Source organism: Lissotriton helveticus, chromosome 3_2, assembly GCF_964261635.1.
Source record: "Lissotriton helveticus chromosome 3_2, aLisHel1.1, whole genome shotgun sequence".
Taxonomy (NCBI): domain Eukaryota; kingdom Metazoa; phylum Chordata; class Amphibia; order Caudata; family Salamandridae; genus Lissotriton; species Lissotriton helveticus.
Window position 1 is genome coordinate 71,840,415 of NC_136062.1, and position 17,204 is coordinate 71,857,618.

At 48.0% G+C, this 17,204-nt stretch overlaps 1 protein-coding gene across 2 annotated transcripts in view; it reads left to right on the forward strand.

Annotated features, from left to right (window-relative positions):
• DMXL2 (Dmx like 2) overlaps positions 1-17,204 on the forward strand; it is a 1,907,871-nt gene that overhangs the window by 138,991 nt on the left and 1,751,676 nt on the right. For both annotated transcript variants that reach the window (XM_078684818.1, XM_078684819.1), the window contains exons 8-9: positions 912-1,095; positions 1,351-1,525. In XM_078684818.1, coding sequence (XP_078540944.1) covers positions 912-1,095; positions 1,351-1,525 — 359 coding nt within the window. The remainder of the gene's footprint in view (positions 1-911; positions 1,096-1,350; positions 1,526-17,204) is intronic.

Sequence of the window (17,204 nt, forward strand, 5' to 3'; positions counted from 1 at the left end):
CCTCCACGGGCCAGGACTTCGATTTTTATTTTTAAAAAAAATATTTTTATTTGCATTTTCTGTATTTACGTACATCACAGTAGTAAAAATGGCATTGGTAGACACGAGAAATCTCACATTCAATTTGCATCTTGGCATGAGTGTAGGTACCATTGTGGTCTATTTCAGCTTTGTCACTTGTTCCCAAAGCATGTTGTGCTTTACTGTGCAACCTAAGGAATCCCAAAATCCATTCTGGCTCCATTAATGTAAATATTCGTTTTAGGACTGGACAGAGTAAAATGAATTGCACACAATTAGTGTGAGAACTTCATGATCTTGATCTGTATTTTTTAGTTATAGCATCGGGGCGTTTAGCTCCGCCAGCTGCACCGTACAATCCCCTAGGGAATGAGCATGTGTTCTCCCAGGATGGAACTTTCCATCATGCATGCACCCTTTTACAATTGCGAATGCTGCAGAATATTATTGTTTCATTCCTACAGCCGACTGGCCCTTAGCTTCTGCTGTTGGCTGTTTAGTATATTCTCCTGGCTCCGATGGAGTCCTTACACTGCAATGAATTATGGACTATTATGCATCTCACAGGATAAGTTGTTTATCTCATTATGCAATTGTATACAGAAAGCACTTTTGTTTGATTTTTTTTGTTTTTAAATGCTGTAGGCTTTACACAATATTTTAGTCAGGGTTCAAAATGCAGGCCGTCCTAGCCTTTACTAATTCTAATCTTTAATATTTGCATTGGTAGATCCTTCAAGTTTGTCTACCATCCAATCCTTACAGAAACGAAAAACATCAGGTTTTTAAAAAAAGGCAACATTATTTGTTTCTTGTTACGTTTCTGCCATTATTTTTATATTATATTGTTCGACAGCTTTGTTGAATGAAACTATTTTACTCATCTGCAGGTGTTCGGTGTGTAATGTATTGCTCACCTCATGTCAAGACGGCATCTGTCGTTTATGGGCGGAGACGTTATTACCGGAAGATAGCCTTTTTGGGGGTCACATTTCTGAAGAAAGTACTGCAAGTATAATCAGCAGCCTGCCCCATGCCGAAAGGCAAAAAGACAACGTGCAACATGCATTGGAGGTAATAGGATTGTACTTATGCAGGGACTGAAAAAGCTGTTCACGTGCAACATGTTTAAAAATAAGTGATCAGCTCTGCTTGTATCCTTTGCTTTAAATCGAATGTTTGATGTTCCCCATTGTATAGTTTCAATATGTGCACATGCAAAATGTATGCATTTTAATTCATTAACTCTGATTACTCTAGTGACTGACATTCACTCCTGATGGCTTGCTTCTCTTTCGTATTTTTCATTTTGTTTCTTATTAACTGCAGACAATTAACAATTTAAAGCGTTTGAGACGAGCCCAGAGAAGATCTTCAGTTCTTGCAGCTCACACAGAAATGGCAGGCAGTCAAGAAGACACGCTTGAAGTGCACCGTTATGTTTCTCACCATGCCAATTCTCTGTGTCACTTTCATATAGCAGCATGCATCAACCCAGCCACAGGTCAGTTACTCAGAAACCTGCACAATTCTCCGCTTATCCAGCCATTTTGTAATGCCATTGCATTGGGATTATGTTAAACAATGTAAACGTGCAGGGCTGCGAAGGCTGAACCTGTGTACGTGCTGTGCTGAAAATCACTTCACTGAATGGTGGTTAGATGGAGCTATGCTTAGAGCGAGTGGTTAAGGTAACAGAGACACACGGGTAAATTAGAGAAAGACCTTGAAAGACAGTTTGAAAGGAGTAATATACACAGCAAAATGGGATGTTGGGAGGAAGGAAAAAAGAGTGGTAGAAATGGAGAGGAGGAAGGACCGAGCAGTAGGCGAGGGTTCAAAACAAGAGGTGGTTGAGAAATAAAAAAAGACACAGCTGCCTTTGATTGATGTGAATGTTACTGTAGGTGTCATAAGAGTGTGAAACATTATCCAGCATTATAAGGGTATCTCTCTCGGACTTTCTTTTACCATGGTGCCCAACTAGAGGGAACAAACATATCCATTCCGTCACATTTTTTATAATTACTCTTCGGGTGAGCTGTGATCCGTATGACTGTTATTTCCTCCCCGTTGCTTAATGACAGAACATGCTGAGGTATTTTGTGCCTGACAAAGACTATGGGAAAAAAAGGGAAGAGGTTTAGGAAGCACATCTTCATAAAGTTGTAGATTAATAGCAGGATTTTTAGAGCAGAAGCACATCTTCATAAAGTTGTAGATTAATAGCAGGATTTTTAGAGCAGAATGGAGGACTTGAACTGGAGAAATAGGGAGGGAAGTCTCTAGAAATAGAAAGCTGTGGGAAATGCTAGAACACCTCGAACATTCACTCGAAGGAAAAAACGGGTGGGAACTGGAATGATTGAATAGAGACCACCAACATGCACAGTTGCCAGGACAAACTGTTCTGTCTTTATGCTTCTTGTATACTGCACTGTTTGCACTAGTGATAACCCAGCACTGCACATTTTCGGTTTCTTGTTATCACCTTTGAGTCGGAACATTTCTAATGGACCGAACCTAGAAATGCTCAATGATAATGGCGCTGCAATTATTACAATCTGAAAGAGACATGTTAGTATTAGATTCCTTACCTTAGAATATCCCCAGGCGTCAGACTGGATCCGGTAATTTTTTGCGTAGCAGTACCCTTGCGCGTCGGTAGGCGTCGTCTGCGGCTCCGCGTCCGTCGTGGGCGCCGTGATGACATCGTCAGAGTACTTAGACGCCGCCTCCGCGTGCTGACGTCAGTTCTTCTTTTTTCCGCACCAGCAGCGCAGATCCGGAAAAAGTGGTACCTTAGTCACTTTTTGACTAACTCGTTTTTGATCTTTTTGATCTCCTTTTCGAGTCTTCGACTCCTCATCCGTGCCGATAGGCATACCTGGTTTCAAGCCCTGTGAGGATTGCGACCGACTGATGTCGGTAACGGACCCTCACCGTCGGTGTCTCCACTGTCTCGGCGTCGACCACGACGACAAGGCCTGTTCCGACTGCCGGGCCCTGACTTCGAAAGCTAAACGGGAGCGGTTCCGTAAGCGTCTCGAACTCCGGCAGCCGGCCCCGTGCCAGGAGAGGTCCCGATCCGGGCGGAGGTCGAGGGACTGGTCGCGGGAGCGGAGCCATCGTAGCTCCGGGAGTCGACATCACTCCTCAGGGTCGAAGTCGTCGGGTAAGCATAAGAAGTCGAAGAGACGTCATCGCTCTTCCGACTCCCCCCGACGCTCGTGCGACGCGGCTGGGGGTTCGGGTGGCACCGCCCACGCGGCTCCCTCGGAGTCGCAGACGCCACGTCCGGCTCCATACTCTTCGGTCCCTGGGCCTCACACGACGCCGGAGGAGATCGAGCGGTTCCTCGTGGCCATGAGGTCCCTCTCTCCTCCGACGGGTTCCGCGGCGCCTTCGGGCCCGGCGGCCCCGTCTGGGGGTCCTAGCGGGTCGGGGGCTTCGGCCCAGACGCCGACAGGTGCTTCGGCTCTGTCGCTGCCGGCGCCTTCGGGCCCCACTGGATCTGGTTCCGGATACGGGTCGTCGCCGGTGTATTTAACGACCTCCCCGGCGCCGGTCCCTCATGTGTCACCACCGGCGCCGTCCTCGGGCGGGGCTGTCCCCGACGCCTCCCTCGACCCGGTTCCGGCGCCGCTGGGCGCCGCTTCAGACGCCGTTCGGAGAATTCGTTTTCCATGAACCGGCCCCATCTTTTCCCAACCCTGAGTACCAGGAGATGGGTGATGAGGAGGATTAGGAGGGGTCTGAGGACCCTCTGGCACGTGAATGCCAGTCTCAAGAGGACTGGGCAGGTGAACTTGGGGAGGCCAGTGGTATTGACACTTCGCCTGACACTGGCTTTGTCTCACCTCCTACCGTGGCTACGGAGGAGGGGGCAACCTATAGTGTGGTGTTGATGAGGGCAGCCAAGGCCTTGGGCCTTGAGCTCCCCGTCGCGGCCGTGAGGACTAACCTCCTCACCGAGGTCCTTAAGCCGTAGTCATGCTCAGCCGAGCCTCTGCTGCCGTTTAATGAGGCCTTAACCGACGTTCTTTTGGGCACTTGGTCCAGGCCCGCTACGGGTTCGCCCGTAGATAGGAACGTGGCCAGACGCCACCGCCCGGCCCCGGGTGACCCATGTTTCCTGTCCACCCACCCCACTCCCGAGAGCCTGGTCATCCAGGCCTCCAATTCCCAGAACGCGTTCCCGTCGGCTCCGCCGGACAGGGAATCCAAGAGGTATGAGCAGTATGGTACGGCCTCTTGGGCCGTTAAACCCACTCTCTGTGGGATACGGTTGGGGAAGTGCTGCCAGAGTGTCCGTTGGAGGTACGGGCCAAACTCGGCCAAGCCCTTGTGGAGGGCCGGGATGCAGCCAAATATTCCATCCGGTGTGGGCTGGATACCACCGACTCGCTAGGTAGAGCGATGGCAACGACGGTGGCGGTCAGACGCCACGCCTGGCTGAGGTCCGCAAACTTTTCAGCAGATGTCCAGAACACGTTGATGGACATGCCGTTTGATGGCCGTCGCCTCTTTGGCGACAAAGCAGACCATGCGCTTGAGCGCTTTAAGGACTCCAGGGCTACGGCCAAGTCCTTGGGCCTCGGCCCCACGCCACCAATCGGCTGCTTTTCACTACTTTCGTGGCCAAGGAAGGGGTGCACCCACACGTGCTGCCAGCCACGCTCCGCAGGGTAATACCCAACGCGGTGGCGGCCGTGGGAACCCCGCCGTCCTGGCGGTAGGGGTCAACGGCGAGGTCAGTCCACACCTTCCCCCGCAGCATCCGCCTCAAAACCCTCCTAGTCTGTGCTTTCAGGCCCATGTGACGCCAAGGGGGGGCAGGGTTCGCCATCACCTCCTCCACTGGCGCACTGTCACATCGGACAGGTGGGTGCTGCAGATCGTCCGAAGGGGCTACTCCCTCCCCTTGGAGGCGACTCCTGCAGCCATGCCACCGCAGAACCACCGTGTATCGGGGGATCATTTGCGACTTCTGCAGGAGGAAGTTACGGCCCTCTTGGCCTAGTGGGCCATCGAGCGCATTCCTGGGCCAGAAGTAGGGTTTGGGTGCTATTCCCACTACTTTCTGGTACCCAAGAAGGGCAAAGGGGGCCTACGCCCTATCTTGGACCTCAGGAATGTCAACGGCTTCCTCCGGAAGGAGAAGTTCAAAATGCTGACACTGGCTCAGGTCTTAGCTGCCCTGGACCCAATAGACTGGATGGTAGCGTTGGACTTGCAGGACGCTTATTTTCACATCCCCGTCCTGCCGGCCCACCGGCGCTACCTGCGGTTCACGGTTGGCCACGAGCACTTTCAGTTTACCGTGCTCCCCTTAGGCCTTACCAGCGCCCCACGGGTGTTCACAAAGGTGATGGCGGTGGTCGCAGCTCATCTGCGCAGGTTAGGGGTTTCAGTCTTCCCCTACCTCGACGACTGGTTGTTGAAGGCGGGCTCGCCCCAGACAGTCGTCAGCCACCTCCAGACTACGGCAGATCTCCTGCACCAGCTGGGGTTCTCCATCAATGTGCCAAAGTCACACCTGTGCCCCTCTCAGAAGCTCCTCTTCATCGGAGCGGTTCTAGACTCGGCGCGGTTTTGGGTTTATCCACCCGAACAGCGGGTCCGGGATATTCAGGCTCTGATTCCCATCTTTCAGCCATTATCCCGGGTCTCAGTCAGGTTGACGCTGCGGCTTCTGGGGCTGATGGCCTCCTGCATCCTTCTGGTGCATCACGCCAGGTGGCGGATGCGGGCTCTGCAGTGGGACCTGAAGTTTCAGTGGGCCCAGCATCAGGGCAACCTGTCCGACCATGTCCTGATCTCGCAGGGCACTGCGAGGCACCTGCATTTGTGGCTCACGGACCGCGATTGGGTCAGCGGCAGGTCCCTCTCCCTTCCCCAACCGGAGCACATAGTTGTGACGGACGCGTCCCTCCAGGGCTGGGGAGGCCACATGGGAGAGGCGGAGATCAGAGGCCCCATGGCGGACGAGCTCAGCCGTCGGTGCATGATGGATCACGAATGGCGTCTGAACTCGGGCGTGGCGCAAGGCCTCTTTCAGCGATGGGGAGAGCCTTGGTTAGATCTATTCGGCACCGAAGAGAACGCGCAATGTCATCAGTTCTGCGCGTTGGAATTTCCAAGGCGGCACTCGCTCGGAGACGCTTTTCGTCTCGAGTGGAGTTGCGGTCTGTTGTACGCCTTTCCGCCTATACCACTTCTGCCCAGAGTGCTGAAGAAGATCAAGCGCGACCGGGCCCAAGTCATCCTTGTGGCTCCGGACTGTAGGAGAGTGGGGTCTGCAATTCTATGGTCACCCCAGATTTTTGCTTTTTGCTTCACTGGTTTACGACTTTCCCTGGCTGTGGGCCTGCTAATCAGACCCACAGCCTAGCTGTTCTCTCTTTAAATTGACAACCATGTACCTTAGGTGCATTTACCAATTGGTACTGGGCCACCTTATCAGTCCCTGTACAGTATACCTTGGGTATCCAGGGCATAAGTGTACCCAGGGCCTACCAGGGGCTGAAGCATGTATTATGCCACCCCTGGCTGGCCATCTAAACAGACACAACTGGCTGCACGACAGCTGGGGCAAGGTGGTGTAATCACCCTTTGCTTTAGATATAGTTCCCTATATCTAAACCTAAAATGGACACATATATTCCTATCAGTCACTCCTATGGAAGGCCTTATCAATCCTGAAGGCAGAGTGCTTGGAATTATGTGAGATGGTGCTCTGGCATGAGCTGAGCCCGTTTGCAGCTTGCGGAACCAAGTCCTAATAGCTGTTCCATGATAACGCTATACCATATACTCTAAGGGCATTATAATCCTCGCGGTTAAATGCGAACTCTGGTATAACATTATCAAAACATGTCGAGTAAGGTGTCATACGATTTGGAATACTACCCCCTCGCCAATTCTGGCGATGGGGGTAGCATTCCACCCTTCTAGAGGGACACGACATGTATGTAACTGAGAACCCCGGTTAAAGTTAACTCGAGCCTTGGCATCACAAAATGGATGCTGCCACCACAGACACAAGTCTGACCTCCTGCTGCTGGGAGTCCTTCCAGCGAGGGCGGCTTGGACAAAGGGTTTCCTGCCTTTAGGAGGTGCTAGCACCACCCCAGACAGGATTTTGTGTATTGGGTAGGGTAGGCTTGAAAGGAATGAGACATGCCCGGGGCACACAAGGTGTCCTGTGCATACACCGGTTCCAACCAGTTGCTGGGGCATCCCTGCCCCAGCTCTGGCGGGAAGCCGGACAAAGGATAGGGGGTGTAACCACCCCCCTTCCTGGTCCCACCCAGGGGAGGGACCTAGTCAGTAGTGCAGCCCCCTTTAGCAGGATAAAGGTAGGAGCTGGTCCCATTCCAAATCAGATTATCCTGAACTATTCAACAAGAAGAAACTCTGGCCTTCGACGTTCTGCTCCACAGAAGACTGAAGAATCTCCCTTGTGGGCAAGGAGTGTCCACCCTGCACAAGCAGGCACCATCAAGCGTCCAGCGGCTTCCCTTTGTCGTCTTCCCTCGAGGATCCAGACTTCAGAGCCCGACGAGACCCGGATTCCCAGACCTCTCCGACCTCAACCCACATCTGCAGCAAAGCTGAGACCCGTGGGTGCGACGAGACACGTGGGACCGGCCATCTTGGAAGAAACTGCACTTCGCTTCCAGCACGACTCCCGAGGTAAACTCGACCAAGTGCTTTGGGGACTGAGAAGCCCAATCCCCGAGCAGCCCCTGCACCGAAGATCAGCCCTCCAGCATCCACGAGATCTGCGTGGGGCCCTTCTGCTTTGTTGCTGCTCGACGCGTTGTCTGGTCACTTGCCGGCTGGCTAGTGGCCTCCTAGACGACGAACCTTTGAATTCTTTCTGCTGGTCTGGTTGATCCAGACTGGCCCTTGCTCCCTTCCAAAAGATGGGCACCCCGGACTCTCCTAGTCCGCACCAGACGCTTTCTTCACTCACCGCGTGGGTTGCCTTTGCCAAGGCCTGTTGACGCCGATTCCGGATCCAACACCGCCGACAGCGAGAGCCGGTGTGGGACAGCTCGTGCCTCCATCCTGGTCGTCGAAGACACCTCCTGGTCCACGTGGCTGCAGAGTCAAGCGTCCTCTCTTCACCTGATCGCGACGACGACATCTGGTTCCTTCCTGGTTCCACTCCAGTCACTGGCTAGTGACTGTGAACATTGTCCCCTCTGCTTTCAGGTCTCCTTCAACAATCCACCCTTGGATTGCACCGGACATCTTCCTCCTGGTCGCCTGCAGCATCTTTTCTTTCAGGCTCCATTGACTTCAACGCGAGAACCCGACGCACTTTGAACCCTATGCACCCGCGGCCCGTGGGTGAGGTAACAAGAGCATTTCGGTGCTCAAGGGTAGTTTAACTGTCCTAGTATCCAGTTCCACAGTCGTTTTAGTCCTACCTAGTCAGGATTGTCCGTACTCACCTTTTTTTTTAACTGTACTGTCCATAGACGTTGTTACGCATCTCGCGTGTGAGTTCACACTTTGCACACGCGTTCCGTGGGCCTCCTATTACTTACCTAGTGTTAGGGTAGCGTGGTCCCACCGATCCTACAGCCTCTGGACAGCTCCATTCCTTCTATTGACTTTCACATTCCACTTACTTAATATATGGTTTGTCGTGCCCCTAGGGCACCATTGTGATTTCGTGCAACTTAACGTATTTTTCAGAAGAGATTGTCATGTGCTTAGCCCTCTGACCTCATAAAGAGTTCAGAGGTGTTGTTATTAATAAATATACTGTTTATTTTCATAAGAACCTGTGTGGTGTCCTTTCATCTGGTATTCAAGGGGTTATATTGTGGTAAAACAGCTGGCTTCACATGCCAAAAGAGTTTAGCCTAAGACTACTTTGTCCATGCTACCATTAGGATAGCTGGTCTATAAGGTTGACTTACAACCAATCACCATAAGGGTTGTTTGGACTGATACAAGGTGATCACTAGAACTAGTGAGCATCATATATCAGGCCAACTTCTCACACGGACTGGGCACGAAGGTACTGGTATCCAGAGCTACTCAGTCAGTAGATCCCCCGATTCGTCTGCCTCTTCAGGAGGACCTTCTGTCGCAGCAGCAGGGGACGGTCCTCCACCCGAAGCTGTCCAGTCCCCACCTCCATGCTTGGAGATTGAGCGGCGATAGTTGAGGCCATTTGACTTGCCTCCTAAAGTCTGTAATGTCATTCTGGCAGCCAGGCGTCCCTCCACAAAAACGGTATACGCCTGCAGGTGGAACAGATTTGTGGCATGGTGCACAGCAAAGGCTGTGATCCTCTTGCTGCCCCTCTCTCTGAGGTTCTTCTCTTCCTTCTTTCTCTTGCCCAGCAGGGCTCTGCTCTGGGCACTATCAAGGGCTACCTTTCTGCCCTTTCAGCCTTTTTGAGGCTGCCTGATCAACCTTCCTTGTTCAAGTCCCCTATTGTAAATAGATTTCTTAAGGGCATCACACACACGTTCCCTCCTGTCCCGTTTGTGATGCCTCAGTGGGACTTGAACCTTGTTCTTACTTTTCTGATGTGTGCTCCCTTTGAGCCACTTCACAACTGTCCTCTTTGTCTTCTCACTCTAAAGACTGCTTTCCTGGTTGCCATCACCTCTGCCAGGAGGGTGAGTGAGCTCCAGGCTCTTTCTTGTACTCCACCTTTCCTTTCTGTCCATCCGGACAAAGTGGTGTTGCGTACTAAGCCATCTTTCCTGCCCAAGGTTGTTACGGCCTTCCACATCGGGCAGTCCATCACCTTGCCAACCTTCTTCCCGCCCCCTAAAGAGGAAGAGCGGCTCCACCGTCTGGACCCAAAACGTGCGCTCTCATTCTATTTGGATCGCACACGCCAGTTCCGGGTGGATGACCAACTCTTTGTTGGTTACGCGGGCGCTAAGAAGGGGAAAGCGGTGCACAAGAGGACCATCTCCTGGTGGATCATCTTGTGTATCCAGGCACGTTACTTCTTGGCTAAGAAGGAGCCCCCTGTTGGATTGCGGGCTCATTCCACCCAAGCCACGGCGACTACAACTGCCCTGGGCCGGGGAGTGCCCTTACAAGACATCTGTCAGGCAGCTACGTGGGCATCGCTGCACACGTTTGCAAGACACTACTGCCTGGACAGCCAAGTCCGGAGGGATGGCTTCTTTGGCCGTTCTGTCCTCCAGGACTTTCTGGTGTGATTATTGGTTCGCAGACCCACCACCGGGGTTGGTATTGCTGGGGTCTCTATTCTAAGGTAAGGAATCTAATACTAACGTGTCTCTTTCAGACATTTAGCTCACAGGGCCACTATGAACTCCTCTTATCAAGGAGAAATAGTTTTAGGCAACCTCATTACCTGGTGTGAGAGAAAGATGGACCCCGTCGTGGTCTTGAACGGACACCACGCAAGGGATGTCAGACCACTGCATGCTTGAGTATCTGCGTGCAGGAACCTCAGCGTCTCGTGTCAGCATGGAAGTCTTTCTCTTTTTCGGAGAAAACCACACAACATTTATACAGCACCTAACTAGGTAAAAGGTCAGCACAAACCCGTTATGTAGTACGATGGCACGGTAAATGTAGGGGAAAGGTCATGTGACTACCCAAGTGTATATTGGGGTACCTTATAAATCATAACACCCACTCCTCATCTGACTGGATGATAAACTAAAAAAGGGAATGACATTCTAATCAATCATAACACATTGTTAAAATGTTTAGAATAACATTTCTAAAAGTTTATAAAAAATGGCTAAAATCTCTATAAATATTTTATATATGTTAAAAGCCCTACAAGTCCTTTAAAATATGTTCATACATATAGTTTGAGCAACTGAGAGCATCTGACAGTCATGGTGCTCAGTAAGAGTAAAGAAGAAAACCTTTTGTTTAAAATTCCAATGTCGGTTGCTTTGGATAAAGGCTGAATATTTCTCAGCACATGGGGAGCCAAATGTTTGTGTCCTGTGTGGGAGACGCAACATCCCTGCTGCTTGCCTTAGCAGACGACGGTCCCTGTAACACCTCACAGATCGGGTCAATCGAGCAAAGATGAGCTTCCGTTCCCACATCCGATGCTGGGAAAGCATTTGAAACATCCAAAGCCTTTGTGCCAGTAGTAGAGCCGGTATCCAGTCCAACAGGAGATAAGCATCCCCTGGTGGCTCTGAGAATGCTGACATCAATATGGGATTACGCGGAGGACACTGCACTATGTGGACCTTTAATGTGTCCAGCAATACATCCACGCTTGGTGGCGCAACTGATGAAAGTGTTAGAGATCCAAAACGCATTCTTGTCTGCAGAGCAAGCAGCAGAGAACAGGCAAAACAGGTCAATCCAGACTGGTCGGAATGATAGGAACCAAGACTTAATTAGCTCCAGTAGTCGAGGTGTGCCCAGATGGAGTACCATGCGGTCACGGTAACGTTGCTCCAAGAGCGTTTCTTTCCGTCTCCTTGGTGACTGAGACTTGAATCTACAAGTAGCAGGATTAGTGGGAGCCTTCCAAAAAATGCTTCCAAATACGGAGTGTATCAAAGCTGGAATCACTACGAAAACTGTCTGAAGGGTGCTTAACAGTCCAGAGCCTATGGTCGTACCAGTCCCTGTATCTAAGCTGAGGACCGTGCAACCTGAAGATCAAAAGTTTTCCAGGCTGAGGTTAAGGGCACATCTTTCTGTAAAAGCGTGGCTTTCATTCGGCTCAGAGTATCAAACCGTATAAAGGAAACATTGAACAAAGGCCATTATGGCACCTATCTGACTGTGTGGGTCGGTGGAAACAATACTTGCATACAACAAGTAACCCTGGAACTTACTGTGACTAGATATGCGATGCCTGGAAGCATCTCACAACAACCTTGATCATTCAGCATTAAGTAACTCCCATTTGAGAACAGCCTGAACACTGAATTAATCACTGCAGCTGGGGACCCTTTTAAATGGCAGGATAAGTTTGTAACTGTACCATTACAGGCCCCATGAAGCATAATATCCAGGCAAATGAGAACACTCGAGAAATTCTCATAGTCTGTACCGCTGAGAAACACTTCAGTGTCCCCATTCCTGCATCTAAATCTTTACGGTAATGCCCAAGATTCATGGATGAAGTCCTTACCTATTGCTTCATATCTGCCTACCTAGTGGCAGGCAATACTGAAATTGGAATGTTGTTACCGGCAATGTTATATGGCCATTCTGTGGTTGGTAACTCTACCACAGTGAAAGTTAATTGGTCTAATTTCTCAATTTGCAGCAATGTATATTATGCATCTCTTTGTGCCATTCTCATCTGTCTCTCTGATAAATTATATGCCGAGAATAGAGATGTACTGTTAATATATCGCCAGGGCACATGACCAGAGTGCAATGATTGTAGCGTCTAGGGTAATAATAGAATGGATCGTAACTGTGACTGCCCCTGTTGTAAGATGGACAGATCCTGTTCCATTCTATCTATAGCAGAAGATACAATGTTGCCCTTTGAATAAATACTGGATGTCCGTGTGGTATTACCATTGTCAACCACAGCCGAAGCCTTTTCTAAGTTAACTCTGTCAATTTCACGCAATCTCTCTGCCGCTTCTTGTTGAACGATTTTCCAAATTTCATTATAGAAGTGTTTATGGTGTGGTTTCCGAGTACGTAGCAAACAATCCCTTACATCCATATCATCTGAAAGTAAGGACAAGCGTTGTTTTACCTGTGACAGTGTCGAGGTTCTCAGCCAATCAAGGCATAACTTCAACACTGTATGTTGTCACCACCCCAGGATATTCTCATTGTACATAGCGTAAGTCAGGCCTATGGATATTAAACCCTTCGGTGTTACCCTTGAATCTTGACGGACTCCTATTTGTGTTGATAGGCCAAACCAACCATGCCTTCTAATTGGGGTCTGTCCTATTGTATGAAACGCCATGCATGATGTCATCTAGTGTACAGTCACCATTTTCTGTATAGTTTTGCCATCCCTCAAAGTGTGGAAGTGAGGGAATATGAGGTGTGTTCAAGTCCTTAATCTTGGCCAACCCAAGACAAAGTTTTTTGCACAGTATCGTTCAGGAAGATAATTTGTTGTGGTGTGAGGCATGCTCTAAATAGTGCTCAAGTTCCCGTAACCTGTCCTTCCTTAGCACCCTAGACTGATTTTACGTGTATAGTGTCTTTCCATTAGTCAGAACCCTGTTTGGACAGTTGACAATAAAGGATGCAGAGTATCTCTGTTTTGTGTTAGTAAGCATATTTTTCTTTGCAGATGTAGGTGCAAGCTTGTAATAATATAAATGTGGATCTGATGTAAACATAGAAAAATAAACAAACTTTTGTGCAAATGTTTGTGAACTACTTTTTTGTGGTGTTGGCTAATGTTCCCATTGGCGGTATGTGAAAACATTACGTGGTGCACTCGTTTTATGCACAAAATGATGACCATAATGTTTGTAACAGTACATGGTGTGAAAATCAGATGAATCATCAAAAATTTAATTTTTCGAAAATGCTGCAGACAGTTCTATGTCAAACAGCGTACTATTTACAGTTCTAAAATCCAATTCGTCAGAGTATATACTTGAGGTGAATATATATTTGAAAGAAATTTTAAATACATGTGGTATTTTTAAAAAGTTCAGTGGGACCAAATACATCATATGAAACTCTGTCCCAAACTATTCCGTCTGGAGCTGCTGTAATGTTCACATAGGACAGGTCTCCCTGTTCACGATGAGATGACGTATGAGGTTTCAGTACCAAGTTCACATGTGATACTGCGGAGCGTTCTGGGAGATAATGTCCATTCACGAGCAAGAAAAAGACCGTCACTAAACCTATCCAGAAGAGTAAGAACAGTATGCCAATTGCTATTCAGTGCTATAGCCATGGTGAGACAAGGTATGTCTTTTTCAGCCAAAGGTAGAATCATGAAGTTGTTCTTTGCGGGAAACTGGAGCTGGTGGTGACTCGGGTTCACTTGGATCCAGAGAAAAAGTATCGAAATCGATGAAGTAGCCAGATTCAGTTTGATCTATCTTTGGTAGCTCATCAGGTTTTGTTGAACTTGCAGATGACTCCTGTAGAGGGATATTGATGTAGATGTCGGTGGTTGGCCGAATTGATATGTGTTTCATTTATGTTTTGATGATGTTCAATTTCTTTAAGAACCAGTTCCATTTCATTGTTGGTAACTCCATTGCTGCATATAAAATACTCTTCAAATGTTATCAGTCTTTCTGTCTGAACCTCCTGTATGGTAGCGAGAGGAGAGCAGCGGCTATCCTGGAGCCCATATGGCCTGCTATTCAGAATTGGCCACATGGTGCGGTTTGATCAGATCAATGGAGATAAGCCACTTTTCTTATTAGCCGGCAAGATGCTGAAGCAGTACTCTTTTTGTTCCTTCGACAGCCATTCTGTAGGATGGCCCAAATTCTCAAGATTGTCCACAATCTTTTCTCTGTCAGATCCCCGACTTTTTGGATCCAGGCAGGTCTTGCCGTTACTGATTTTACTCCCCCAGTGGCAGTGTGTTTTACTTGGACGTTGCTTTGTAGTGCCTGGAATTCATTGAGTTCCTGTAAACCAGACAAATGCTTATCGATGTCAAATGGTTTTTCATCTGCCCTTGTGCTACCACAATCGAGGTCAGGTGCCCACATTCTTGTCCCTAAAAGGACTTCGTAAGGACTACGGCCTGCTAGGGATGTTATTAAGTGCCCTCTGGACCATATATAGGCGATTGACCCAACTACCACCCTTTGCTTTAAGTCCCAGTTTTTACTCTCTCCACTATCGCATTTCTCTCCGGATGATACGGATATGGGTACTGCACTTGAACACCCTAACTTCCCATGGCTTCTTTGTAAGCCTGAGAGCTAAATGTAGGGCCATGGTCTGAATGTAATGTGCCAGTTGTGTATGTCTCTATGAATACTCGCAAATCCTTTAACAGTTCAGGCATCAGCCAAGTGAGAGGTATATCTGATATTAGTAGTGGTGTTTGTGGTGGACGTGCTACGGCAGAACCTTTTATCTGTTGACAGATGTCGCACTTAAGGACAAATGCTTTTGTCCATTTAGTTAAACCTGGCCACCAATAGCGTTGCTTTAATAGTGAAACTGTTGCAGTAATCCCTGCGTGTGCTGAGCCCTGACCCTCGTGTGCAGCTAGAATGAAACCTAATCTGCGATCCATGTTTTGTGTTATCCAATTCCCCAACTCCTGGAATTTGAGCATATGGAATATTTTGCGCATCTAACTTATAGGAGTGCATGGGTGGAAAACCTTTTGGCATGGCTGAACTGTTTTTAGGTGAAGCGATAACAGCTACCATTATCTGCCCATCTATTCTCATGCTAAAACGAGTGATTGCAGCTATGGCAGCAGTTCGCACTGTCGCCTTGGCAGCATCATCAGCCAATGAATTCCCTTCAGTGTGAACGCCATCACGTTGATGACTTAGCGTGTGTAGCAAGTGAGCTCCTGGCAAGTCTTTTTTCAGTTCTGCCACTTGTTCCCAAAGCAATTTAGGCTTTATTGTGCAACCTTTTGAGTCTTTAAACCCATTCTGACCCCAGTAGTGAAGATATTAATTTTAAGACTGTACAAAGTAAAATGAATCACACACTAGAAGTGTGGGAAATTCCCGATCCGTATTTATTAGTGCTAGTAATAGGGCTTTTAATTCTGTCAGCTCCTAGAGACTGTCTTTGTACTGCTAGGATAAAACGTGCCTTCCTGCATATGTCTTTTTACAATCGCATGAGCTGTACTGTATAGCTATATACTACCTATAGCAGGCCGAGCAGAACAGTCAGTGTAAATACTGATCTAGAGGCATTATTTCATTTGGTAGATGATATTCTTGTTCGTACTGCAGAAATGCTTGTGTTTTTAATGTAGAATCAAATATATAGTCTACATCTGTTGCATTGAGAGAATTAGCCCATTGTATCCATCGCAGATGTAAAGCTTTTGTATTTGGAACGCTTGCCTTTGTAACAGCCTCTGAGGCTGGTACTGGAGTTCCAACAATTATTAGTTTCCCCTGAGCCAGCGCTCTTTCGCTAACTACGGCAGTCTGTACAGCTGTCAGAATTTTATCTGTAGAAGCAAAGGCAACATTTCAGTGTTTGTGTACAAGTGTGATTTGTTTGCTATGGGTAACGTTTCACCTTCATTGAAGGTTAGGTAAGTGTACCCAGATAGACCTGCAATTACACAGACTGCAGATTTGTGCTATTTACACGTGTGTAGGTGTTTGGAAGCTATCAAGTCAACTTGTAAGGAACAAAGGATATCCGTGTGTTCCTGTGTCCAATGTCGAGCTAAAAAATCAGGTCTGATTAAATCGTACAAAGGTTTAACTTTTTCTGCGTAATCCAAAATGTATGTTCGGACAAAATTTAGGAATCCCGATATGGATTGTAAGTTATTGTAGATTGGAACAGCGCACACTTTTCTAAAAAAGTTAGCTGCCAGGCTTTTTTCTTCATTTGATAACTTGTATCCCAAAATAGGACATTGAGGTGGACTCTTTTCAATTTTTTTAAGTTGAATTTGTAACCTTCAGAGGCGAATCCCCAAAAGTGTGCTCACCCTGGTCAAATGATCCAATAAATCATCATTGGTCAGCTAAATATCATCTACATAGGACAATGCCTCCTCATCAAAATTTTCAAGTAACTCTGTTACCCTAGCTGAGAAAAATCCGGGGCTATTCTTATATCTTTGGGACAGTCTACAAAATTGATGCTGGGAGCCTAAGGCTTAGAATACTGTCAAATTACCTGCTTTCAGGCACTATACTTTGGCAGAAGAATCCATTTGAGATATCTAGTGTTGTTTTGTATTTCTTCCACATAGTTATTCATTAATGCGGCATTGTGTGCATTCTGTCCTGTAAATGTCATTGTGCATGTTTTCAAATGTCTGTAATCTGAAACTAAAGGTATGAATTGTCAGGCTTCATTAGAGGAAGCAAAAGATTATACATTTGAGCGGTGCAATTTTCTAATAACTCCAGTATTCAAGTTGATCTAAGATCTCCCTGACTTGTTTCTTCGCTTCTTGCTTATTGGGTAACGTCTCTGCGGAGTTGGAGTAGTTTTACATTGTGGGGTGACTCAGCATCCCAACCTACATGACTGCTATATAATGCTGGAGCAAGTGCTAC